This window comes from Eutrigla gurnardus, assembly GCF_963514095.1.
Source record: "Eutrigla gurnardus genome assembly, chromosome: 5".
Taxonomy (NCBI): Eukaryota; Metazoa; Chordata; class Actinopteri; order Perciformes; family Triglidae; genus Eutrigla; species Eutrigla gurnardus.
In genome coordinates, this window is record NC_139919.1 from 18002347 (window position 1) to 18028979 (window position 26633).

General features: G+C 40.3%; 3 protein-coding genes across 5 annotated transcripts; 2 read left to right on the plus strand and 1 right to left on the minus strand.

Annotated features, from left to right (window-relative positions):
* Positions 1–68: 68 nt before the first annotated feature.
* clic2 (chloride intracellular channel 2) lies at positions 69–4873 on the minus strand. The gene is made up of 6 exons (XM_084009794.1): positions 4614–4873; positions 3408–3517; positions 2751–2876; positions 2546–2646; positions 1329–1510; positions 69–664 (listed from the first exon to the last, which is right to left on the minus strand). The coding sequence occupies exons 1-6, from the start codon at positions 4665–4667 to the stop codon at positions 503–505; spliced, it is 735 nt and encodes a 244-aa protein (XP_083865920.1). The 5' UTR covers positions 4668–4873; the 3' UTR covers positions 69–502.
* A 2160-nt stretch (positions 4874–7033) lies between these two features.
* LOC311013687 (protein eva-1 homolog C) lies at positions 7034–10804 on the plus strand. 2 transcript variants are annotated; one of them, XM_084009830.1, is made up of 8 exons: positions 7034–7186; positions 8207–8412; positions 8492–8615; positions 8706–8858; positions 9040–9183; positions 9264–9335; positions 9423–9503; positions 10337–10804. In XM_084009830.1, the coding sequence occupies exons 1-8, from the start codon at positions 7096–7098 to the stop codon at positions 10714–10716; spliced, it is 1251 nt and encodes a 416-aa protein (XP_083865956.1). In that variant the 5' UTR covers positions 7034–7095; the 3' UTR covers positions 10717–10804. The 2 variants fall into 2 exon arrangements, with proteins under 2 accessions (XP_083865956.1, XP_083865957.1); XM_084009831.1 differs by lacking the exon at positions 9423–9503.
* A 716-nt stretch (positions 10805–11520) lies between these two features.
* ocrl (OCRL inositol polyphosphate-5-phosphatase) lies at positions 11521–26534 on the plus strand. Of its 2 annotated transcripts, XM_084009193.1 has the most exons (24): positions 11521–11968; positions 12517–12596; positions 13970–14061; positions 14438–14476; positions 14844–14957; positions 15674–15871; positions 16033–16267; positions 16438–16611; positions 16723–16824; positions 16927–17041; positions 17409–17525; positions 17695–17876; positions 18184–18295; positions 18777–18886; positions 19120–19255; positions 19379–19489; positions 19671–19836; positions 20086–20321; positions 20950–20973; positions 22329–22448; positions 22704–22788; positions 23089–23216; positions 23613–23724; positions 24440–26534. In XM_084009193.1, exons 1-24 carry the CDS (start codon positions 11927–11929, stop codon positions 24562–24564), a joined length of 2955 nt encoding a protein of 984 aa, XP_083865319.1. In that variant the 5' UTR covers positions 11521–11926; the 3' UTR covers positions 24565–26534. The 2 variants fall into 2 exon arrangements, with proteins under 2 accessions (XP_083865319.1, XP_083865320.1); XM_084009194.1 differs by lacking the exon at positions 20950–20973.
* Positions 26535–26633: the final 99 nt, after the last annotated feature.

A 26633-nucleotide genomic window follows, 5' to 3' on the forward strand; every position in this document is an offset into this window, starting at 1 on the left:
AATGTTTAAAATATTGACTGTGTGGGACCTCAAGAAGGGAGCATTACAAAAATCAAGATGATGACAAATTAATTCAATATTTTTTATTAGTGTGAAAGTGAGACGATCATATCAGATACATAAGCGATTTCATGATTTGTATAAAAATGAACTATTTCTGCAGCTGCTGCTCACACTAACACACAATAAGGGTGTTCTGATCATAAAAAGGGTGGGAAGATATCTATTTACACTATGAACAAAAACATCAATTGCACATTTGGCCTTTTCAACGTAGCATTAAGATACCATCTATCTCTCAGCGACTATGGATAAACAGTATATAACCAATACAACTTTTCAGCATGTCCTCATAAACAAAAGGTGAAGGTTTTTAAGGTGGAACAGTGTCTGATTCATTGCTGATTCTTGTAGGCTGCAGCGCCCTCTACAGCTCAAAATCTTTACATGCATGGTTACACTGACTGACAACAGAAGTTAATTACAGACAACACAATTTGTTTTAGTTCCTCTTGTTGGCCACGCTGAAGTAAGTTTTCTCGATTTCGATATCGGCTGGACACGTCTGTTTGAACTCCTCTCTCTCGTAGGCATTTTGAAGGTATCGCCACACACCTGAGAACTCTGTGGGGATGTCAAAGTCGCAGTACTTCTTGGCAGCAATCTGAAATAAAGGGAAATGAAGATCATAGAGCACACTGGGTACATAAAGATAAAGTGTACTCGGATTATATATCTTCAACACGATGGATTAAATGCAAATGATAAGAAATACTCAAGTAAATTCTAAAAATGTTAATTGTGTAAGCATTATCACCAAAATGTACATAAAGTATCAAAAGTAAAATTCATTATACAGAAAACTGGCCTTTGTGACTGATATATTGTTCTAAATTACATAAGTATATTACTAATGCTGATTCATCAATGTGTAAGCTTTGTTTTATTGTTGTAGGAGGTTGAGGTGGAGCTAGTTTGAAGTACTTTATACCATCAAGTTGTTTATTTATGGCTGTTTCCAACCTAAAGGCAAGATGAATCTGAGATTCTGATGCACACATTGCTGATATAATGTATTTGAGAATCTTAACCGCTTTGGGCCTTGAACAGTTATTTATGCGGTGAAACTATTTACAATATATAGAAATGTAACGTATAGGTGCTCCAAATGGACAATTGTTTTGTTTAAAATGGGAGGAAAAACGTATCAAGTAAGAATTGTAAGAGTACTTAGTTACTTTCCACCACTGCCTTCCAAGGGGCAAACAAAAACAAACCTTCACTATGCCAGAGATGAACCCAAAATGAAAACGGACACACTGTCTCACCCTGATGACGTGCAGTTTGGGCAGCAGGTTGCAGTCAGCCAAGGTGAGGCGGTCGCCATCCAGGAACTTCCTCTTGGAGATGGTTGGGGTTTCTCTGGAGTTGTGGTCGATCTCCTCGGGGAGGGGCGAGTTCAGGTAGATGTCCAGGCGCTTAAACTCCCGCAGCAGGTTTTTCTCGTGGACTAGACGGTAAGAAAGCAGAGATTTGTTGTGTTTCTGAAATTGTGTGTGGTAGAGTCAAATCTAAATAAACTGTACGTACTTTTACTCAGTCATTGTTTTTAAGTACAATTTTGAGGTACTGCTGCTTCCTTGTTATGTCACTTTAGACATTTATTCCACCACATTTCTGAGGGACCTTTTTACTTCACTCAATTTATTTAACATCTGTTGTTTATTTGTAGATTAACATATTATATACAAAAAATAGGCTAACTTTATCAAATGCGATGGATTGCAATGGGTTAATCCAATCAAACAGAAAGTAAATGAAAATCAGCTTCACTTCAACGAGCTACAACATAAAATGATGTGCACACATTAATGTATTACAAATAATAATCCAAAATGTAATAATAATATAAGGAGCCATTTTTCTGTACAATGAAGGTTTACTTTTGATCAGTGGTGGAAAACCTACTCTCAGTAAAAATATAAATTCCACAGTGTACATTTACTTTGTTAGAAATACAAGTACTGTATTCAAATGTTTATTTAATATAAAGCACAGAAAATAAAAGTACTCATTATACAGAATAACACAGAAAGGGTGTGTCTATTACTATATTGGATACATATCACTGATATATTAGCAAGTATGTATTAAATGTTGTAGTTGATCAGGTCAAACTAATTTTAATTACTTAATGTACTGTTGGACGTAGAGAATATCATATTTAAGAGGGTGCTCAGTTCATCAAATATCTTGTGAATAAAATATCTAATATTAATTGTAACTATAACAGCAGAGTAAAAATTATAATATTTCTCTCTGAAATGTAGTGGAGTGGAGCTATAAATTAGCATTAAATGGAAATAATATTACCTCCGAATTGTACTTTTGTTGTAAGTTACATTCAACCACCAATTTGTCCTGTGATAACACATTAAAAATCAATTTATTCTAAGCATTTTGTCTCACGTCCATACAAGGGTGAACAAGTGAAAGCGTTATAAGCGGTTTCACATTCAATGAATCACAACAGGGTCCGACTTACAAGCATTATTGGGACTGTTCTTGATGAAAGCAGAGAACTTTGCAAAAATGTCAGCACCCACGTCAAAGGACTCTTTGTTTAGCGGAGTGAGGTGAGGATACCTGCGAGGGAGAGGGAAAAGGAGAAGCCTGGGAGTAAACCTGTTTCATGTGAATAAGTCAGGTCACCTCATTAATATTTGTGTAATGATTAAGTGCAACAATACCTGGGAGGGGCCACTGTTTGTTCAAGAAACTCCTCGATTTTGATGAAGTCCGTTTTGAGGGTGCCGTTGTAGAGAAGGAAAGGAGGGTTGGTCCCGGGGGCCAGGTCTTTGAGCTCAGCCGGCTTCCTGGAGGGAGGAGGGGGAGGGATGGGAGAAACCTGAGTTATAGATGTATTCATACAGTTCATTCAATCAGACTATTATCAAGCACGTCAAAACTGAGAGTGTGTTGGTTATCGAGGGCTGTCAGAACCAAATGTGGCGCTCTGGATTAATGATTTCAACAACGGCTGTTGGTTTAAAGCACACAGCGCTGGGAGTGGCCAGCTGCTTGAAAGGCCCGTTGTGTGTGTGTTCTGAATCATTCAATTATCAGCATCCTTTTCAAAGTTTCCTGATCTTATTTGCTCACCGGGAAATGACTGAGAAATTCACACCATAAAGCTTCAATTAAAGAAGGTGTTTGTTTGGCAGCGACACAGAGCTCTTTGTACATCGGCCTTACGGGCCCCTCCCTCCTACCTCTGTGAGCAAAACACCTATTGATAAGTGAGTTACTTTCAATTTCTCTTTCATGTTCTTCTTAATAGAGTTGTGTGTGAAAGTCCCCATGACCAGATGGTCAGGAAGTGTTTTTGCCAGAGGAGGGGTGCTTACTTCCTCATGTCAACAGTGGTCACTGTAAACTTGACTCCTTTCAGCCATAAAACCATAAAGAGCCTCTGACAGAAGGGGCAGTTCCCCACGTTCTCGCCGTCATGTCCAGCCTGAAAAACACAGAAACGTGATGTCTAGTGTTAGGACCTGTTTTAGCCGAGGAAGCAATCACAATGTCTCTTCTCCTCTCGTCTGCAGAGAAACAAGAGTTTTTGGATGTAAAAGGCGTGTCTGGGCAGTTTCCTCCACGCTGGGAAAAGCAGGAAAACAATAGTCAGACGCTAACATTTGCTCTCCTCCCTCTGGATGACAAAGTCAATCCACAATTTGTCATTTTTAAATGGGAAACATAACTTAATGTTGGTTAGGGCAGAGGCTTTCGGTTCCCCCAAGTGTTTACTGGCAGTAACTTTGTATTTACCACACAGATGTGAGAGTCGTATTGGCCTTCTAATCTAACTCTTAGCAAGAAAGTGACTTTTTAAAAAAATATATTAATACAAGAGATTGAATGTTTCTTTTACAAAGAGAAATAATAAACTGTTTTGAATTGTTTTTGACCTTGTTAAAATATCAGAAGATGCCACGAACAAAAACACTTTGGGCACAGATATACGAAGAGATTGAAGAGATCCTGGTGTATGTACATATTTGGCTATTACACAACCACGTCTGTTGAGAAATGAGGAAAAACTGACTTTGTTTACGTGACTTCTTGATATTGAGGACTATATCTGAATGCGTGCGTAAGTAAAGTGGGCGTGACTGGTTGAGGCTGGGGCCAGCCACTCTGTAAGCTCTCAGCTCCGTCTGGGTACGTGATGATAAGATGGACGGTCTGTCTGTGGCCAGAGTTCACTGATAAAAAACGTGCTGTGACCCTCGGCAAGTATAACACTTCAGCAAACTGTAGCAATGGTACCTTCAAATGCCACCCATCAGAATGAGAGTTCACCTCTGATTGATCATGACATACTGTGGATATCTTCCCTTTTACATTACTGATGATAAGCGAGCAGCAAGTGATGTTTGTCTTTATCTTTTCCCCTAAATGTGTCCTCTAAACCAGGTCAATTAAGATACATTTAATGTGGAATTGAATTATACAAAATACGTTCTTTTGACAGTGAATTCAGGTGTTATAGCCTCACATGTTACAGCCAATTTCTCCCTTCAAATATTTCGTGAAATTGAAAAGAAACTGACCTTAATGAACAACTCGATGCTCGGCTCCTTGTCAGAGTTCTGCCGGAGTGCCATGTTGTCCCGAAAAAAGAGTTGAATTCACTTTTCACCCCCTTTTTTTAAGTTCAGTTAAAGCTCCCCAGATATCCACCAACAGAGCCGGAGAGAGAGAAAACTGATAACTGTGACCTTGAACGAGCTGCTCTGGCTTCGAGTGTCTCTGCGGACGTCAGGAGAGAGCTCAACACCTCCTGGCTGGTTGTGTTTTGTCTGAGGGATCCTTGGAGGCTATCGCTCTGAAAATACTTCACTAGTCAGGGGCGAGGGCGAGGGAGGACCCAGAGAAATGGGTGGGGCACTCACTCTTATATACCTAAAGCCAAAATCTATGAGCTTAAAATAGGTACCTCTGCATATTGCAATACACAGGAAATGATAACAGCATGTGAGTCAAAACACACAAATTGAGACCATTCATGTGGCTCCACTCGCATTCCAACACTGTGAGACATGGAGGGAATAATAGACGAGGAACACTTTTCACAGGAAGACTGTACCTGAAATAAAGCAACTGTGTGTAAAGTAGAGTCTCACATCTATGACTGAATAATACAATGTTTATTTCAGGTTTTTCTTGGTGTGCATTTATTCTTATGATGAAAATAACTGTAATAATAAGTAATACATGTAAGAATGTGTAACTGGCTTTATTTCCTTTCAAAAGAAGAGTATATAAATATGTGTGGATGATTTTTATTTTACTTTCAGAAGGGTGTGAATATTCCTTCCAATGGTGAGTATAGTGTATATAATGTTTTCTACTATTTGTACCCATGGAAAAGGTCAAGTTGGGGTTTTTCTTCCAAATAAAGACTGGACATGTCAGGGTTATTTTGAGTAATGCATCATGGTGAAGGGAATCCCCTCAGTGTTTTGGGCATATAAAACCAAAGACAGGAAAGGTGTGAAAGCATTTTTAAAAATCCTTGTGCTTTAGAGTTAAAGGCATTTAATATTTTTTTCCATATAATCATTTTATGATTAGTAATTAGAAATGAATAACAATACAAATTAATGAATAAAGCAGTGAACTTTTACCTCAGGACCCACATGTCCATAGATAGTTTGAGAGTAAGGGCTCAGTCCAGTGTCTGCATTTCTTGTAATATGTTACTTACTTACAGAAAATAGGGGGAGGGACATTTTATGAAAAAATCCCCATGCTGTGGTTTAGACTTCCCTAAAGAATTAAGCATCACGGACAGAATTATGCAATGTATCACTAGGAATTTAAAAGAAATAGATATGCGGCTCTGTGCTCCATGTACTTTGTTTTGCGTGGCTCTGTGCCATGAAAAACAAACCCATTTGAAATTCCAAACAGGAGGCAGAGAAAGTGGTTTAAAAAAAAAAAGCATCCGCCTCTCGCTGTTAAATACCTACAAAGTCAGGGAGGTTATGGCCTGAGATTCTCCAAATGTCTGACAGCAGCTAATCTTCCCTTCCACACAGTGGTACCACCCCTGTTTTAAGGAATAATTAGTCTCCCTCTTGACACTTCCTATGGGAGGTGAATGGAATTTTACAGGAGTACAAGATGGGAGTGTCACCTGATTAAAACGTGGCCTTCTCAGCCTCCATTATTGACGTGCATGCCGCTGCTACGGAGGGAGTGTTTAATGGGGCTTGTGTGATAAATGTAGCACTGTTCAGATATTAATTTTGATTCATCGCCATCACAAGTGGCTGATAATGTCACAGTCAGCGTTTGTGAATGACTTCACATGTATTATGTGTCAGCTTTTGGTCGGTATGACAACAGCCGTCACACGCAGGGTTGAGCAAGAGAGGAACTTAAATTTAAATCACAGCTTTTATAGTAAACTGAAACCAAGCGATTCTGGCAACGCAGAGAGGACACTCAACGGGGGAGATTTCCTGAGTATTCCTGGAAAAAACATGCTAATGACCTTTCACTTCCCATTCCACAGACAAAAAGATAGGAAGACTCATGGAGACAGATAATATATCTCTACTGGACACACAGCAGCTGGAAGTGACCTCCTGGAAACAAGTGCCTTATCTCTATAAACAGGACCCTCACTGTTGACAACCCAGTCCAAGAGAATGAGTCTTGACTTTGCCATTAAACAGTCATTTTAGACAAGAAGATTAATACCACTCTTGTTTGTGTGTCAAGTATGAAGTTGGAGGTGTTTAGCCTAGCTTAGCATAAAGACTAGCAGCATTGAAAGAACATGTTAAAATATGTCCTTAATACTCAAAAAATAAGCTGCATTAAAACAAATATTAAATGAACATCCTTCACACCAAGCAACACTGGAGCTGAGATATCGACTGCAGTGATTTACTTTTATTGCTAAGGGGGCTGGCTGTTTCTTGTTAGCACAATGGTATCATTGACCTACTGACAGTCCTCTCCCATGCAGTCACTAGCACAAAAACCCATCACAACAAAACCCAGAGGGCCGGCAAGCAGAATATGCACAATGACAGTGCCATGGAGTTACTACTCGTTCTTCTTCTTTTGGCTCTGAGGATTTGCACCGCACATTCGGCTCTCGATCTCTCTCGTAAGTGTTCTGTTTTTGATGTCAATAGATGTCTTTTCGAAAATGTGCAGAGTGGTAGTTTTTCAGCTGTGAACTGCAACTGCAAAGGAAGCTTCTGAGAGACAGTCATTTATCTTTGCATCATGCTTTCTAAACTGGTGGTTGAAAGCACAGGATCAGGGTGAAGATGCTTTTTTACAGAAGAGATACTCCCAAAGCATTAAATGAACTACAGATGACTTATTTGACTCCTGGCTATAACATATAATTTATGACATTATGGTCACAATATGTTAGGACAAAGTCAAAGGTAGGTTTCTACAAATCTATTGTAAGCATTGCAGTGTATCTCACTATCTGACCTCGGCAGAGATTTCCATTTTTTCGTGTCACTGCAGGCTCCGAGGGGCCTAATAATAGTTCATTGTCATAGAGTGCCTGGTACTGCCTCTCATTTGCTCCCTGATGCTTTACACACACACACACACACACACACACACACACACACACACACACACACACACACACACACACACACACACACACACACACACACACACACACACACACACACACACACACACACAGTACGGGGATACACACATGGGAGGGGAGACTTCACTCGCTTTGCTCTGTTGTCTTGTGTGTTTGTTTGTGCAGTCATAGTCCAAACATTGTCTTGGAGAGCTACACCCAGTGACTGGGACGCCACCCAGTCAACAACCAGGACCAAACTGCAAGGACAAAAAAAAAAAAAAAAAAGCATCTAATAAGTCCCACTATTGATGGAGTAATAATGATGAGTCCACCAGTCAGTTCTGCTTTGTTAAGAAGGGGAAATAAAAGCCTTGTTAGTAATAAAGCAAATCTGAAACTCTTGTTTTATTACTGACATTATTTATATATATTCAAATGAGATGAAAGCGACATATTAGATATATTAGATATCAGCTTCTATTTTAATTACTATAGTACTTTTAATTTTTTCCACTTGTATATTCTCATGAAGGGAAATTAGTACCACCTTGTGTTTTCTTACAGTTTATCTTCAAACCATCCTGAAGAACCACACAGCACATGCTTGTGAAGGAGACACGCTTGTCATCGAGTGTCCCTCGAGGACCTCCGTGGCCGTCCTCTCAGCTTTCTATGGGCGACGTGTTCCTACTCAACATTTATGTCCCTCCGCAAACACAAACACGACTGTGGAGGAGGATAAAGAATGCACCTCGCCAGTTGCCATCGAGGTACAGTATATGAATCCAAGGGGAGACAAATGTCAAACCAGTCCGTGTTTGAGTAAAACACATTTCCCTGACCTTGCAGAAAGTGCTGTCAGAGTGTCAGGATCGACGGTTCTGTCACATCCCTGTTTTCAGCCCTGTGTTTGGACAGGACCCCTGTCCTCTCACCAGCAAGTACCTTCTAGTCTCCTACAAGTGCAGACCAGGTGTGCAGCACACTTATGTGGACAATCACATAACTAGATCAGCTTACTTGTTGCCAAATTGTAAATTGTGTGTTTTGCATTGATTTTCAGAGCACCACCGCACGAGGCTGGTGTGTGAAAATGAGCGCCTGAGGCTGATGTGTAAAAACGAGACCGTCCTAGCGATCTACTCGGCCACGTTTGGACACCTGCTGCATGGCAGTCCTTACTGTCCCCAGGAACCTGGCACACACATCGACATGGGTCTGAAACAGGCCGCTTAAGTGTCATCTAGTGGCGAAACAGTGCCACAAATATCAGTTATATAGAGAATAATTTGGGTGCCTTATTCATTTACAGTTGATATTTGAAACCAGAGCCTAACAGTACAATAATGAACAGATGTCTTTACAGTTATTCATTCAACTTAACGTATTCCTTCCAGAGTGTTTGTCACCTTCGGCTCTGAGGAAGGTGTCACGCAGGTGTCACAGCAGAGCGAACTGCTCAGTGGTGGCCGATACTCATACCTTTGGGGACCCCTGCTTCCCTGGCACCAGGAAACACCTGCGGGTGTCCTTCACTTGTGGTTAGTGACAAACAGGATCTTACCAGCTGTTGACATGGTTCACTGCAACATGTAAAATTACTTTTACTTTTTCTATTTAGTGCCTCGGTATCTTCTGGAAGATGTGGGTCGGGGGTCAACGGATCCTTTCATGATCTCAGACTACACACATGGTGAGAGTATGACTGAAAGACTCATAGGTATCATTGCATGCAGCAGAGTTTGACTGGCGTCTGAGCCCAGACCCCTCTCACCTGCAGGTGGATGGTACACTGGCCCCACCTACAGGCCTCAAAACGTGCTCTTAACCAACTCTCTGGAGATCATTGAAACAATATTGGGTATGTGCGCTGATGCCTGTCGACCTCAGGCTGTAGGGTTGCATGTACAAGTCTTTCCATTCTTGTAGATCGTATTTAAAGGGCCATACCAGTGTTTTAGCATGTGTTAGTGCTAAAAGATTCATACGGACCCAGTGGAAGAATTGGCTTTCCAAATCAGAGTATTGTAGTGTGTTCCTTTTGTCTCTTTCTGCACAAACTACTACATACTAAAATATATTTCCACTTGTTTGCAATGAATGTCAGCCCTCCGATTTTTGTGCAGTAAATCAGAATTTGCATAAATACTTTGCATAATGTCTGAGCATTTACTAAAGCAGGCCATTGTTTCTCTATTTTAATGGGTGTTTTTTCTTCATTTCAGTCAGACATTGATTCAGTCTAAAATAGCTTATTTCTCGCATAAAATGTTTTCAGAAACACATTTCGGTGAACTATTTAAAATAAGAGGGAGGTGGGAGGCTCCGAGGGGAGAACGATACGAGCTCGGAGGGGGGGATTAAGGAGCACAGAGGGTGTGTGTGTGTGTCTGTGTGTGTGTGTGGGGGGGGGAATGCTTTTTTCAAACCTTTCAAATCGTAGACCATAGCTTTAATGGCTGGTTTGGAAGTTAAAAGTACATTAATAATGTAAAAACGTAAGGCATTATTTGGTCAATTGTAAACAGTGATGTGATTTGTAGTAAATTGGTTGACGTGTAATAACACCAGTATAGTATTTTAAGGAATAATTTGGTGCAGCTGGCGCTGATGGATAACTGTGAATTTGCAGTTTTATACCACATTTGGAATTTAATTTGAACCATGATCATCACATGCCTGACTCTCTTCCAGATCTCCCAGAACGAGTTGCTCTGTACTTTGTCTCTGGCATCTGTGCTGGTCTGGTTTTCCTGCTCTGCCTGTTTGGTATACGCTCCACATTAGTGAGGGATGTTAAAGATCTGGTCTCTGACCTGAAGGATGAGCTGAAAGCATCTCGCAGAAACCGCAAGGAGCTCATGGAGGACCTCTTCGACGATGACATCTCAGACACGTCGTCCTTCCGTCACCTCACACAATCCTACCGCACCACAGAGATCCTCAGTCCTTCCACTTTGGCAGTAGAGATGGTTGATCGTGGCGCTGAACAGACGAGACAGAACGGAGATATTTGGCCACATCAAGACTCAAGTCCTTACGCCATTCATAAGATTAGAACCTACAACGATTGAGAGAGGTTACATGTATGAATGAAACTGCTTCTGCTATGAGATTTAAACTGTGGATGGACACAGACATTCATTCAACTTATTTGACTTACCCATGACTCTAAAGACTCTAAACAATAAGGAGTAAAATACACAGAGTCCTAATGTGCTAGATTAATTACAATCAGAGGATTTGTTTTAAATAAATGTTAAATGTGACTGTATAACTGTATAACAATGTTAAATATTAAAATATATTACACTGTATTTTACAAATTGGGTAATTCTAAATAATAAAGATTATTCTAGTGAGAAGTGTGGTCTGATCAGTGATGCCTGATGTTTCATAAAGAGCAACTGAAAAGAACTAATGCACAGTAATCCAGGGTAAACCTGTCACAGCATTGTGCACTACATTAAATTGTTTAATTTATAAATTTAGGATTCTTGCACACAAAACATATGAAAATATGCAAGTATGGCTGAAATGGTTGGCAGATTAACGGATTTACAGACAATCAATTGGAAATTGTTTATTTTAGGTAAAAGCATTAATAACTTCTATAGGACTGCAACTAATTATTATTTTCATTATGGGTTAATCTACATCCCTCCCGGGTGTCAAGTTTATCCAAAAACTCCCTGAAAGAAGACACACTGATTTAGAGTAAAATTATGATGTATAAATAATTATGAATTTGCCACATGATGACGCTGCATATTTTCTCTCGCGGTAGACGGGAGCTCCGGTCCACACTCCGAGGCGGAAGGTGGCGTTATGTGCCTCGTAGGTTCTGCCAACCGCCGCTGGAAATCAAGGCGATGAAGCCGAATAACTAAGGAAGGAAGAGGGGGACAGGAGAAAGGAGTCCGCCTCGCAAACTAGCTAGCTTAAATATCAGCCACAACCCACCGGCCATGTAGACTGCCCAGTCCGCTGATCCGACACGGAAGAGAAGCCGGATACTTCGGTTTTGTGAAAAATGGTGTCCACTGACCGGTATAGTGTGACTTCTCGTCTCTGTTGAAGATTTGTGCCCACATCCGGCACCAACGTCCACAGCTGGCTAACAAGCGCTTAGCATTAGCAACCAGCCGCCGAACAGCTGTCATCCCGGAAGGCCGCCGCTGCCGCACCGGGCGGGGATTTAACTTTCTCCCTCTCCGCGTCCGGACCGGACCAACACGAGTCGCTAGCCGGTGATACATAGCTAGTTATCACATATCGGTAAGAATGGAGTCCTCTTTGGGGATATGCGACGAGGAATGCTTGGGAATATCCTTTTTGAATTAAGTTACAACCCTTTTTTTTTCTCTCTGTGTGTCTGTGTATGTTGTGTTTTTTTTTGGTAGCAGTATGCTCTAATAGCTCTAACGCTAGCTGTAACGTCAGGTCACGTCAGTGAACGTTTGCCATTCAATAACCAGATAACGCTATGTTTAGACACGTTAGGTCACGTTAGGTGTTAACTTGGTTTATTCACCTGGTTGTGGTATAGCTAAACAATTCAGTTCACGACTAACCACGAGAATATGACCAGTCAAAACAAAAATTACGTTAGCCCTTTTAACTTACGTTGACTAACTACTAACTTTGCCACTCTCTTCTTTTTTTGTTCATTTGTCACATCGATAAGCATGGCTTCTTTTAACAGAGAGGATCACCTCTGGGTATCTTCAATCTAACCCCACTCACGTACACGCCTAACACGATGGTTGAGGTCTTTCTGTCTGCTGTTAATTAAAAATAACAACTGACTGCTTGTGATGTCCAAGCGTCTCTCTCACTCTTAGTCAAAATGATTCCTTGATTGTGATGCTCACACTGTGAAAGTTCAGGAGCTGAGGGCTGGCCAGAAGGAGCCCAGACTACTGTCACTAATTGAGCGCAGGGGAGAGTTTATGTAAGTATATCAGAGCACCTGATGACTGAAAATCCATGTGTTTTGTCAGGTAGTGGTTAGATGCCACAGGTTTCAAAGCAGCTCTCAATATGAATGAATGAAAATATATCCTAGCAGATGGCATTATACAGGGATGATTATACTGTTGTACTGGCTAAAAACAAACAGGCCACAAAACAACACATAATGTATGTTGAGGTGTAAAGGCTATTTTTTTCTTGTGTTACACAGAATACCTGTTCAAACACAGAACCTTATGCAATAGTCACAAAAATGTTCAAGGTTTCTTGCTGAATGTGTTGCTGCATGTAACTGGTCTACAGGACGGAGTTGTAGTGATTTGGTTCAGTGTTACGTGAAAGGGAAAGTAGTGGGTGTGTTACACAATCAGTGTTGTTTGTGTTTGTAGCAGATTGTAGCATGCGACGACTAGAGTGAGGGAGAACGCGATTACCTCGACCAGCGGTCAGCTCACTATCAATTATGCAGAATTCCTCCACTTAGTCCTCAACTGCAATGAGACTCACATGGGCACCCGAGCTCTGGCCTCAGCTTACTGTGTTGAAAACACACACACACACACACACACACACACACACACACACACACACACTGACACACTGAAGACTCTTGGAGATCAGGTGCTGTCAGGGTTTAAGTAAAACAGTGAGTTGAAGCAACACGTCTGAAAGTCTCAAATTAAAACCTGCCATAAGTTCCACAGCAACATGCATATTTAATTAAAAGCTACCGTTTTATAAGGTGTTTTGTATTACGTTGATAATCATGTAACTTTCGACATCAGAGGGGGTGACTGTGAGTTCCTATGACACAGCAGGGCTGACTATCTTTTTCCTCTCTTCAGCAGTAATCCGAGTTATTGTGAAGTGGAAGGGAAGTGTGGGCAGTGAGCTGTGTTGACCCTGGCAGTTAGTCAGCCATTGTTAGAGAGTGAAATATGACCTCGCCCACATTAACCCACATCACAGATTTGAATGTAGTCATGGTGATTATTTAAAGCTTTGCTACTATGACTGTGCACCAGGATGCAACACTGGACATCAACAAGGCTTGATTGATGCAGATTGTTTGTTGGTTAATTGTTTGCTGATTCAACTAAAGCAACTGGGCTGCAAATTAGACAAACTTTTGCATGTGTGCATGTGCATTTCAGACTAAATCTTCACAGTTTAAACATTTCATGACTATAATCTAATCCTAATTGTGAATCGACCCATTTTGCATCACAAAATACTTTTTTTAATTGCAAGATATTGACTGTTGGCTGTTAAAAAAATAAAAGAGAAATTATTAAATTATATTAAAACATCACCGGGCTGATGTTAAGTGGGACTCTGTGCTGTTCTCATCAGGTTGGGTGTTTTGGCCACCCCTGATGCTGTTGTTTCTCGTCCAGTGGCTCAGCTCTCCATACCCATCAATGGTCATTTTGAAATTGTGCGAGGTATGTGTCTTAATATGTTCTTAATATCAAATTCACAACATTGTTTTGGATATTTTTAAATAGCTAACTGCTACAAACTATTTTTATGCATCAAATATGTTTGTGATTCCTGTCCAATAGAGCAAGCATGTTTATAAAGATGACCGTCACCTCACATTCTTTAACCATAGTAGCGCAACATGCTGTTAATCTTTAATCTGGCTCACGTCACAGTGTTGTAAAAGTGTAAGTCCAGGAAGCGTTTCCTTTGCACTGGGAAGACGAAATTTGAAAATCAGCCAATGACAACTTGAGCCTGTTGAACTAATATCACCCCTGGTTTACACCTTTGAACTGCATGGGCACCGTTTAAGCTCTCTTTCCTCTTTCATTGCAGAGGCTGAAGAGGCTCTTCTTATTAACCTTTCAGTAGCATGTAAGTACGGTTTACTTCTTCTCAGATTAAAGTCATTCCTCTTTTGTGCTTTGTTTTTAAGCAGAGATTATGCAGAAAATATGTTGTTTTGGTCCTTCAAGTGGCCGGGTAAGAATATAATAGGCCTGTATTCTGGGAACAAAAGCAAGCTAAAACATGGCAACACAGCCCCATTTTTAGAGCATGCCTTTAGCCAAAGGTCCTTTATTTAGTAGCAGGCGCTGGTCATGGGTTTCCAGGGCTGTCTGAAAGAATGCGGAGTCGGTTCACAATTAAATCACTTTTCTTTGTTTTCTAGACAGTCCAATGTGCTTGCAAAGTCCAAAGATGTCAACATGTGTGTCTCTTTTTCTGTACCCCTCTCCAGCCTGCGTTAGGATACGACTCAAAGGAGAAGGAGCTCCAGATTTGCTGTTGGAACTCCAGGATGATGAAAGGACTCAGACTTTTTTAACCCAATTGAAGAGCGCTCAGCAACAAGGTAAGGCGCTACTCTTGTCAGTAGTCTAAAGCAGTTGGCCGATAAATTATTTAATCACTCATCTATCATTTATTCACCATGGGTGGATTACACCGTTCCCTGATTTTACTGTGTATACTTGCCACCCACACACTGGTGGAGCAAATCAGTTGGCTGCCATTTTTTAAAATCAGATTGACCTTTTAACGGTGCCGAAATCATAACGCTTTCATTCTTACATATTTTTAAGCCACTTATGAATAAATCACCATATATCATGTTGTTAAGTTGTATACATTGACAGACTGGTGTGTATTATATTATAGGACTCTACAAAGGCTCCGATAGTTAGAACCAAAACCTTGGAGAGATAATAGAGTTTGAAGGCCCTAATTGAGTTGTTATTATTTCTATACACAGAAGCTATTTGTCTTGTTTCACTGTTGCTGTCATTTCATTTACTTGTTGATAATTGTAACATCCTATAGTAATCAGCAGTGCTACGGAAGAACTGTGTCCTCTTCAGTCTTGTTATCAAAATGCCACATGTCAGCTGGTATACTCTACTTCCTTTAATAATAACATTGCTCTTCTGGGTGTTGGTTTAATGAGAGGAAAATGGCTTCTATCTTGAGCAAGCTGCTGCACCTTTTTATTGTTTATTTTTGTTTTAGAAATAACTCCTGAGTGTGGAGCGTTGTCTGCTTACTTCTGACAATGCTGTTTTATTTTCTCAGTTGAATCCAAAGTCAAAAAACCCAAAGCAATGGAGCCCCTTGCACCAACGGCCCTGAGAGGTCCTGTTCCCATCCCACCACAAAGAGCAAACAAGACTGCTAACTCTGTGGGCTCTGGAGTCAACCCACCCAAATCTACCAGTGCACTGCCTCATAACATCCTCAACAACGTCAGGTCAACAGATCAGACTAACACAGGTATGGATACACTGTGTTTTATATTTAGAAAAATACAGCAGTTAAGAAAACATGCAGATTGGTACCTACTTTGAAAACGGAGCCCAAATTGTTGTCTTCCAAATTAGCTTCTATTGCTGTTAGATTCAATTCTCTGCTTTTGCAACTTTCTGTTTCTGAAGATCCAGTTCAATCACTTGCCGCAGACTTTGGCTTTGAGGACAACTTCAATCACGCTGTCAAAGTGGAGGAAAAGAAAAACCAGCAGAATCGCATCGTTGCTGCTCGGGAGCCTCCTCCAGTTCCCCCTCTACCTCCTCGCAAAGCCTCCTACACTCCATCCACTCCTCTGCCTCCTCCACCTGTCCCTAAAGACAGAGCTGTGTCTCTACAGTCCAAAGACAATTCCAAACCAGAGTAAGTTATCCTTTCATGACACCATGTCAGGTTTCCTGGAAACATTGGAAACTGCTGGAATGAAGTTCGTTGGTTAGAGCTGATTGTATTACTTGGTGCTCATTAACCCAAAGTGGGAGCTCTCCAGAATATTTCCAGGTGTAAATAATACTTCCATTTTTCCATTATAGTAGTTTTAGGTTAGGGTTTGACCGCATGGATAGGCCAACGTCTTGGTCCGAGAGCCCCACCACCAACACCATGAGACAGGCAATGTTCTCCAGCCAGGCAGGACAAAGAGAATACCTCATCAAACGCCGCCTGGGTAAGAAGGAGAATGAGTATGTGGACATCCAAACCTTCAGGTGAGAGGAGATTCTTCATTTTGTGTATTGATAGTTTTGATTTGTTGATATAGAAAACTAAAGTACTCTAGATGTATACTTTAACCCTACACTGTGCACTGTGTTGTTTAGGTTTTTCACAGGTACGTGGAATGTGAACGGCCAGGCTCCAGACAGCAGCCTTGAGCCGTGGCTCTGCTCCGACACGGACCCTCCGGATATTTATGCCCTGGGGTCAGTGAACAGTATATCATGCAGCACTTTTTCTAACCGTAAAGTTATTGTCCTCTTGCTTCAATAACATCCAATAATATGGTGACTTTGGTTTGGGACTAGATTTCAAGAACTGGACTTGAGCACTGAAGCTTTCTTTTACATGGACTCGTCCAAGGAGCAGCTGTGGGTGGAAGCTATGGAGAGGAGCTTGCACCGAAAAGCAAAGTACAAGAGGGTGAGTAGTGAAATACCCCCAGTAGTGAAATACCGTAAATGAGTGAGTTGAAATGAAAACAGTTTGTAAAAGCAGCTTTTTATACTTAAATGTAAACAGAGCCTGAAGGGACGAGCAAGTAATTCCTATTCATCAATAGGATATCATCTGTAATAGTCAGCCATTGATTGTGTAAATCAGTCTTGAGCTTCTCCTACATGCACAGAACAGAATTTACTATCCCAGAAAGGAGGCATTTCCGTGCAATTCTTAAGCATGTTTGAACAGTTAACTATTTACCATGAATTAATACTGATGGACAATTGTGTCTTGCCATGTTGAGGAATAAATTGTAAATACGTGTGTGTGTTTTTTTCTATGTCAACAGGTCCGAATCATACGTTTAGTTGGGATGATGCTTGTGGTCTTTGTCAAAAAGATACACAAGAATCACATAAAAGAAGTTGCTGCAGAGCACGTGGGGACAGGGATCATGGGAAAAATGGTTTGTTCACACCTATATTTGTACATGGTAATGGGTTTTTCCCTGATTACTGTATTCACATTATTCTGTACTTCTGTTTGTTTATTTAATAGTAAGCATGTTATTTGCTTAAATCATAACAATGGGCTGTTTTAACAACCAGATTTTTTTTACCTATCGTTTTTTGTAGGGGAACAAAGGAGGTGTGGCAGTGAGGTTTGTGTTCCACAACACTAGTTTTTGCATCGTCAACTCCCATCTAGCAGCACACGTAGAAGACTTTGAACGCCGAAACCAGGACTACAAAGACATCTGCGCTCGCATGACCTTCCACTTACTGGACCACCCCCCTCTCAGTATCGTCAAGCATGAGTGAGTTCCTCAGCCTTTCATGTCCAGAGAACATTGAATTAATGTGAAAAGTTAGATTTTTACAATCATTTGTTTTGTTTGTATTGTGAGCTTGATGTCTTATTCACAATTCTTGCTTTTGCTTGTTGATTTTACATATAACAAAAAATGATGCACATTTCCAGCATTCTGCAATACTACTAAATTCATTCTGCAGATAATTCTCTTTGACAGGATTTCAGTGTTTGTATGCATAATCATATTCGCTACAACATTGCTGCTGTAATTCTGTTATTGTAAGCTTGCGTTGTCTCTGTTTGTGTTTCAGTGTAGTAATCTGGCTCGGGGATTTAAACTATCGTCTGTTCATGTACGATTCTGCTGAGGTCAAACAGCACATCTCTCAGAATGAGCTAAAAAAGCTTCAGGAGGTTGATCAGGTAAGACACTGTTGAAAGAAACTTACCATAACATTTACTCACTTTTAACTTTAAAAACCATTCTATTAGCACAGGTTTGAGAAATATCTTTGCTTCTGTTTCTATAATTAGCTACAGTTCCCCTCTTTTGGTAGTTTTTATTTCAGCATTAGTTACTATACAGTAATTCAAATTTTCAAGATTTTTTATTGTCATCCACACAGTAGAAACACACTGAGCATGAAATTGTTATTCTGCAGTATCCCTTTACACAGTGACCTCAAATAGAAAATACTAGTAAAGAATACAAATATATACTAAAAACGAAAGGTATAAATGTATGAAAATAAGTACAAGAACAAAAAGTATTATTAGCAGTTTAGCAGCAATTGTATAGATGCTGAAGATATGGATATAAATATAAAAGGATGTAGTGCAAAATATTCTGTTTTGACTCTTTCCCCGAATAATACTTTGAAATTTTGCCACTTTTTTTGTGTAGTTGAACATTCAGAGGCAGACGAAGAGAGCCTTCACAGACTTCATGGAGGGAGAGATCAACTTCCTTCCTACATACAAGTACGACCCCAAAACGGATCGATGGGACTCAAGGTGAAAACACATCCCTGTATTATGTCCTTCTTTTTCTTATTTAACACACAAGCTTACAACTGGATTTGTATTGCTTTGCCAACTTTTCCTGAGAATTGTTTTTCTACTTTGGAATCCTGATTACATTTTGCTAGAAACTGTGTTTTTTTTTCAGCCTTATCATTAAACTAATACAGAGTCAGCGGTACTGCATGTATGTCTGACCATAACCTCTGCCTGGCTGTTTCCTGCAGTGGGAAGTGCCGTGTCCCGGCTTGGTGTGACAGAATCCTGTGGAGAGGCAACAATGTCCAGCAGCTCAAATACCGGAGTCACATGGAGCTGCAAACTAGTGACCACAAACCTGTCAGCGCTCTCTTCAGTGTAGGGGTAAGAAGCCATGATGTCAAGTAAAAAAAAAAAACCCTTAACTGACTGGTTTTGGTCTGAAGATGCACATTTCTGCTATTAATTCTGATAAATAGGACCTGTGTGTTTTTGTTTCTGTAACAGGTTAAGGTGGTAAATGATCAGCGCCACAAAAAAGTGTTTGAGGAAATAGTTCGGGCGATGGACAGAATGGAGAATGATTTCCTTCCATCTGTAACTCTGAGCAGGAGAGAGGTAAATAATAAAGACTTCACATACACATGCAGTTATCTTACTGTTTTATGTTCCTTCCTCATTGATATAATCTCAGGCACTAATCAGTGATTAACTTGAAAACAGAGTAACTAGTTAATGAGTTGGATAAAGCTGCTGTGAATCCTTCATTAATGTTGCTTCTCTTTTCCCCGTGCTTCAGTTTGCGTTTGGGAATGTGAAATTCCGGCAGCTTCAGAAAGAGCGCTTCCTAATAACCAATGACGGGCAGGTCCCCTGTCACTTTGCCTTCATCCCCAAACTCAACGACTCGCAGTATTGTAAGCCGTGGCTCCGTGCAGAGCCAAGCGATGGATTCTTAGAGCCAAGTAAGTCTGTTTGTCCTTAGGTTTGTTACTTTGAATTTTAGATCTGTAATCATATCGATTTTTGAGATAAATTGAAATGTAAAAGGGAGATTAATTATATAGTTTGTTGTATTTCTTCAGCAAAATATTTTACTGTTGCATGTCCCACATTTCTCGAATGTAATAGTGTCATTTTGACTATTATGGAGGATCATATCATCCACCCTTTTTTATTGGTGCATTAAAACCTTGCCTTACCATCCTGGCCAGATGAGACCCTGGAGATCTATCTGGAAGTGTACGTCAGTAAAGACTCGGTCACGTTGCTGAATTCTGGAGAGGACGCCATAGAGGACATTCTGGTGCTCCATCTGGACCGTGGCAAGGACTACTTCATTACCATCTCTGGCAACTACCTGCCCAGCTGCTTTGGTACCTCGCTGGAGACTCTGTGCCGCATGAAAAAGCCCATCAGAGAGATCCCAATCACCAAACTAATTGACCTGGTGAGCCAAAGAGAAATCCAGTCAGACCCGTTTAAAGTGACGGGTTTAGTGAACAGGGACATATTCATTTCTTCAGTTCAGCTCAGATTTTCATACGATGGCTGCTCCTCACTCTGTAGCTATGCACCACCTCAAACCTGAGCAGGGACACGTGAGAGCTTGTTCACTCCCTTAGGGTTAAGTCAGACACAGAGAAAACTATATTTGGAGCACATAGAATGTCTAAACCTGTATATTTCTGGCTAAAAGTGGCCAAGGGAACGAGGAAGTAGGAAGGGAGCTCCTAAAGAACAGGAAAACTGACTCAGGTTAGACCCATATTAGTGCTTTATATAAATAGACTACTCTGGTCTTCCTCTGTCTGTTTCCATAATGCTATTTTTTAATTGGAATATACTATCATTCAGCACTCTCTTTATTTCTATTACTCCATTTTCCTACTGGTCTGGGGTATTTGATCAATGATTTATGCAAAAACGATCCATAATCTATCTTCTGATTCTGTGTTTATGCATACCTTTTCTATCGACTTTGTTCTTTCTTCTTTTGTTTCCCTTCATCGCCTCTAATTGCCTTGATCATTCCTTTCCAACTCTTCACTGTGGTTGTGGGCTGACTCCTTGCTCAGGGAGAGGACAGCTACATGGAAAAGGTAAAATATGAACTCAATACTGACCAGCTATGAGACGAATCAGGGTCAATATCATCTTAGTTACAAGACCAAGCAGCAACTTGATGACACTTTCCTGACCTTTCTCAATTGCTCATGTAGTAAATAGAAACTGATTCAAGTATTATTAGAACCAGTCATGTGAGGACATGAAAGAAACGCCCCATTGTGACTACAACCTTTCTAACTTTAACCTTAAAGAACAAATCCATGGGTTTGAAGGCTTATCAGACACCAAAATGCTGCAATGAATGAATGAATTAAGCTTGATATGTGTATTCCATAGTCAGAGTAGTTGTTTCGCCCTGATTCCAGTCTTAATGCTTCACTAAGTTGATATCAGAAATTTGAATCAGTTCATACTCTCTCTACATTTTTGAAGGTTGACGAGGGCAACAGTTGTCACAGCCACAGGCAGTCACAGACCAGACCATGCCAGCTTAGTTATAATCTGTGTGCATGGATCAGTCACCCATTAAATAACCCCTGGCCCATTGAGAACACCAGGGTACACCAGTCCAATGAAACTTAAGACACACGCAAACACACTAAATCCCATTTCACAGCTGGTCAACCTGACTGCAAAGCTCCGTCGTACACATGATTAAAGCTAATGAGAAGAAGTATTAGGCTCTGTCCAGCTAAGCTCTAACACTCTGTGTAGCCAAACGACAAGTCTCCTCTTCCATTTCATAACTCGTCACTAATCACTGAAAATGTGGCGCAGCATGAGTCAACAGATATCCACTTACTATATGAAATAGGCTTGGTCTCTTAAAAATGTTGTAATTCATGAATGTATATAAAAGCCTTCTTTGTTTTGAATCCCCTCTGGAAGATTAACCATACTGAAAATACCCCGAATTAAACCATTTTACAGAATATTACATTAGTAATGCATGTTAACATCATACCCCTTAAAGGCCCATTCCAGTTTGCGTTACTGTGCAGCCTCACTAGCTGTGGTTATTTTTGGATTTCTCTTTTGAGTCCTTGGAATCCATTTGCAGAGACTAAAGGAATGTGATATCCAGCTTTTTTTTTTCTTTTTTTTTTTTTTTAAATGGCTCGCCTTCATTCAAGTTTCCAGGCCCCACGGATAATCCTGACCTCACTGCTGCTCCTCCTCCATCACTAATTGATCAGATGTCTCATGTGCAGTCGCTCTAGAAGTCTCTGAATCACACAGACACGAATTCGGCATGATTTCAATTTAATTTTTTTCCCCTTGGAATGAATAAATGGGAGAATATTGCTATATAATTCCAGGAAGTAATCTAATGTCACTGCGAGAAATGTTCAGTATAACATATAATGACTGTGTTATCTCTCATCAGGAAAAGTCAAAGGTGAGTTTCCTGATGGTGGAAGGTGCGAGTACTGAGGACAAACCTCTAAAGATCCCCAAGGAAGTGTGGATTCTTGTCAACCATCTCTTCACCAAATCCTGTGATCAGGTGAGAAGGCTACAACTGATCAAATACTAATTATTAACTTGTTGTTGTTGTGATGTTATATTAGTATTTGTGACTTTTAAGCAGTTTTCTTGTTTACCTGCTTTTTCTAAAATTGGAGTAATCTACACAAATGCTTGGAGAAACCTCCCTGTTGTGTAACAGGTGGTTGAATAATAGTACATTGATATAGACATATACTGCTTGGGCACAGAGGCTTCTGGGGACGTTTTTAAATATTCCCTGTCTGTCTCCCAGGAGGACTTGTTCCAGACACCAGGCCTACAAGAGGAGCTGCAGAGCATCATCGACTGTCTGGACACCAGCATCCCCGACTCGATCTGTATCCTTGTTAACGAAGCTGTTCCCTCAAGATCCAGTCCTGCAATCACTGAAATGCCAAACTGCACATAAAATAAAAGGCCCTTAGAGCAGCCTTAGGACATAGACTTTCATACTAACTCAATGAACTCATGGGCCCTGTTGTGTCATGGTCGGTTACTATTGTTAGCCATATCATAATTATATTAATATTAGTAAACATATGACCTTGTGGTGTTAGGAGGACAGAGTTTGACGGGATCATTTTGATTAAATTTATAGCACTCCATATTTGCTTGTCCATCCCTAACTGTACATATAGCTGGATGTAACCACTCCGTAGCCGAGGCCCTGTTGATCTTCTTGGAGGCCTTGCCAGAGCCGGTGGTTTGTTATGAACTCTACCAACGGTGCCTAGAATGCGCTCATGACAGCCGCCTCTGCAAACAGGTGCAGTAACTAGGCTTAAAGGGATAGTTCAGATTTCTTGAAGTGGGGCTGTATGTGGTACTTATCCAGAGTCAGTGTGTTAGCGATAGTAGATGATGGCCAGCATCATCCACTCCGTAAAAAACTGATTTGGATTGTGCAGACCACCATCGGCTGTTATTTCACTGACTGGATAAACACCTCATACAACCCCACTAACATACCATGTACTTTCTGTATGATATGCCAATTAGACACTGTTTACCTTGAGCAATTTTCAAATGTTTTTTTCATGCAACTGTAAAGAAAAGAGTGCAGAAGTCTATATTGTAGCTCGGCATTATCCCAGGATTTTCTAATGTCATATATTGTGTACAATATTCACATGACTAATCTGTGCTCTTTCACAATTGACAGTTGATCTCCCAGTTGCCCCGGGCTCACCGCAATGTGTTTCGGTACTTAATGGCCTTTCTGAAGGAGCTTCTCAAGCACGCTTACAACAACAACCTAACAGCCAGCCTCATAGGTATGAAATGGATACCTCCTATATTCATGTTTGCTATACTTTATAGCTCATTGAGCATGTTTAGAATGTGTATCAGTCTCACTCTGTCTGTCTCATTTGGACAGCATAGCACGATGTCTGAAGGAAAATAACACTGTAGTGTAAATAGTTTTGTTGTATTTTCTGGTAGATAAGAACAATCAGGTTAACTACATCAATCCCCATAAGCCGCTATGCCAACACCAGATGTTCCAGATGTTCCATGTTCACAACATTCAACAATAAAACAATACACTGTTTACACTATTTTTAGTATTTCATATAATACTGCACCTGTCATGTATTCAAAATAATTGAATACTTTTGAATATAACTTGAACTACAACCAAACTTTCCTAAATGGTACCCATCCCTTAATATACTGATATGATGCTATTTTAGACTTCAGAGCGGACAATTCATTAGTTTATTATTATTATTATTATTACTTTAATGTGTTGTACCCTGTTTGAAGGCATTGTGGGTGATACAGTAGTGGGGAGGAGCACCTAATATTCACTCTCTTCATTACCTTAGATTTTCAGGCTACAGTGACCTGAACGTCTTAATGTTAATTTTCTTCTCACTGCTTGTTTGTACGGAACACGTAAAATGTTTTTATTTTACCTGATAGAAGAATAAATGATGTTACTATATCAGTTTCTCTTAACCTGATTGTCCTGGTCTTGTGTTTTAGCTACACTCTTTGCCAGCCTACTCATCCGACCGCCTCCCAACCTGATGGGCAGGCAGACACCACACGAACGGCAGAAAGCCATTGACTTCATCCTGGGTTTCCTAATGGCAGGAGACGAGGAGTAACCAAGGTCAACGGTACGGCAACGCAGTTGATTCCCGACCTGGCCTACTGTTTGCAACGTACCTGGATCACTGTAACGTGATCTAGGTGGTATTTTGTCATCTATTGGAGACCAGTGCAGTTGTTTTGCACCCTACCGTTTCACGAACTCTCATGCTGGAGGAACTCAAGACTTCCAAGTTTTACCAAGTGTCATATCTTCAGTTTGTTCACACAATGACCACTCACTGGATTTGAAAGCACTTAGAGAGGTTTGAACTGAAGCCTATGCACTTTCTGATGACCTAAATGCCCCGAGGCTCCAGACTCGAGTCGTCCTCATCCTCAGCTGACACTTCTTATTGTAGGTGATCATGCCAAAACAACCCCTGAGCACTGAGTGAGATGAATGTGAAACACTATGTATCCGTAGATGGAGAAGCGAAAGACTCAATTACACTAAAGAAAAGGACATTGCTTAAGTTTTAAGTAGACTGAATAATAGTATAAAGCATTAAATGGTATGACATGGGATAATTATGGAAATATATCACTAAGAATGTTTAAGCTTTAGATAAATAATGACAATCATCCATTTTAACTGAGGGGACAATATTATTGATATCTTTAAGAAATATTTGTTACCATACTCATTGTATTTTAACTGTTATTTATATATTTTTTTTCTTCCATGCACCATCTGAACAGTTTTTGGTTTCTACTACAATAATTTCAGCTCTGTATTGGTTCCATACTTGTTTTTACCATGCTGTTGTATAAATATGTGTGTTGTGAATGTTTGCCGTTCTGATGTAACTCTAGCAGTGAGCCTTAAATCTCGCTTTGCCATTTCCTCTTGAGTTACAAAACAAGTCTGTTAACACACTAACTTCCTGGTCAACCGGAATCGAGTGCAGTCACCCTCTGTGGTTCTTATTGTCTTAAATTGTGTAAATAGTGATTGTTTCCCTGTTTCATGGGTATTTGACTGTCGGTATGGTGATGCAAATCGGTCTACAGTTTGTCAATCAGGTGGTACTGTTAATATCTGTTTGTTTACATGTCTTTTTGCTTCACTTCTGCCATATCTCGACGCTCATTTTTCATCGTTTTAGGCCTTTGTGATGCCAAGATGCAGATGAATACTACACTTGCTTAAAGTGATGCAGCATTTTTTGGGTGCAAGATTTCATGGCTCATTACTCTGCAGGATACAGCCTGACTTTGTGCACCTTTCTCTTTTGTGCCACTGAGGACTTTTTTTTTTCTTTCTTTCTTTCTGTAGTCGCTGTTGCAAAACGTGTCATGGTTATTGAAATAAGGAAGTGCTCCTCTGTGTGTAAAGGACATTTATTTCCTCTAATACAGTTTTACCCAAGAGATGTAAGCATTAGTTTTCCCAGTCGACATAAATATTCACATTTATGACATTAATGTCCCTTTGCTCAGTATGTCTTGTAATGTACTGATGCAGATGATCTAGGAACTTCAGAAGATTTAGGGTTGACAATGTGAGCACATGATGTAATGAGACAACACTGACAATGATGGCATTCATAGAATTGCCTGTTGGGCTAAAGTTGCTCTACACTTTTCTGCCTTTTTGCTATCAATACACTAGACCTTGATCTAAATCAAGCCAAGCTTTGCCAAGGTAGCTTGGGCCTGAATGAATAGTTCCTGGTGATTCAAATTTGTCATTTTTTACAACAGCCATCTATTCAATTTGTCTTACTACCCCTCATCATGTCAAATATGAAATCGGTGTAATCCATGACCTCCGTTTTGAAGTGTTGTCGTATGCCAGTGTACCAACTGATGTATCTGTGAGGATCCATTCTGCTTTTTGTCTTCAGTTTTGTCACAGTCCATTCATAAAATTTAAGGTACGTTTTAAAGGTACGCGAGGAAACACCTGCACCATGTTTTCAACTTTTCAGATCTTTTGGTGCTTTTAATTTATTTAACAGAAATAAAACTACGTCTGAAGCTGTTTGTTTTCCCTGAACAACATGCCTTTTTATTGACCGCTTTGTTATTTTGATAAACAACAATTGCGCAAAGGGTTTTGGGGCTCACTCTTTGGCCACAT

Coding starts and splice junctions, on each gene's coding strand:
- clic2 (XM_084009794.1), bottom strand. CDS start 4,667: ATGGCACTCCGGCAGAACTCTGACAAGGAGCCGAGCATCGAGTTGTTC. Junction 3,518..4,613: donor GCATCGAGTTGTTCATTAAG/GTCAGTTTCTTT, acceptor TGTGTTTTTCAG/GCTGGACATGACGGCGAGAA. Junction 2,647..2,750: donor CAAACAGTGGCCCCTCCCAG/GTATTGTTGCAC, acceptor TCTCCCTCGCAG/GTATCCTCACCTCACTCCGC.
- LOC311013687 (XM_084009830.1), top strand. CDS start 7,096: ATGCACAATGACAGTGCCATGGAGTTACTACTCGTTCTTCTTCTTTTG. Junction 7,187..8,206: donor TTCGGCTCTCGATCTCTCTC/GTAAGTGTTCTG, acceptor GTTTTCTTACAG/TTTATCTTCAAACCATCCTG. Junction 9,184..9,263: donor GCGGGTGTCCTTCACTTGTG/GTTAGTGACAAA, acceptor TTTTCTATTTAG/TGCCTCGGTATCTTCTGGAA.
- ocrl (XM_084009193.1), top strand. CDS start 11,927: ATGGAGTCCTCTTTGGGGATATGCGACGAGGAATGCTTGGGA. Junction 14,477..14,843: donor TATTAACCTTTCAGTAGCAT/GTAAGTACGGTT, acceptor ACCCCTCTCCAG/CCTGCGTTAGGATACGACTC. Junction 19,256..19,378: donor GCGCTCTCTTCAGTGTAGGG/GTAAGAAGCCAT, acceptor TTTCTGTAACAG/GTTAAGGTGGTAAATGATCA.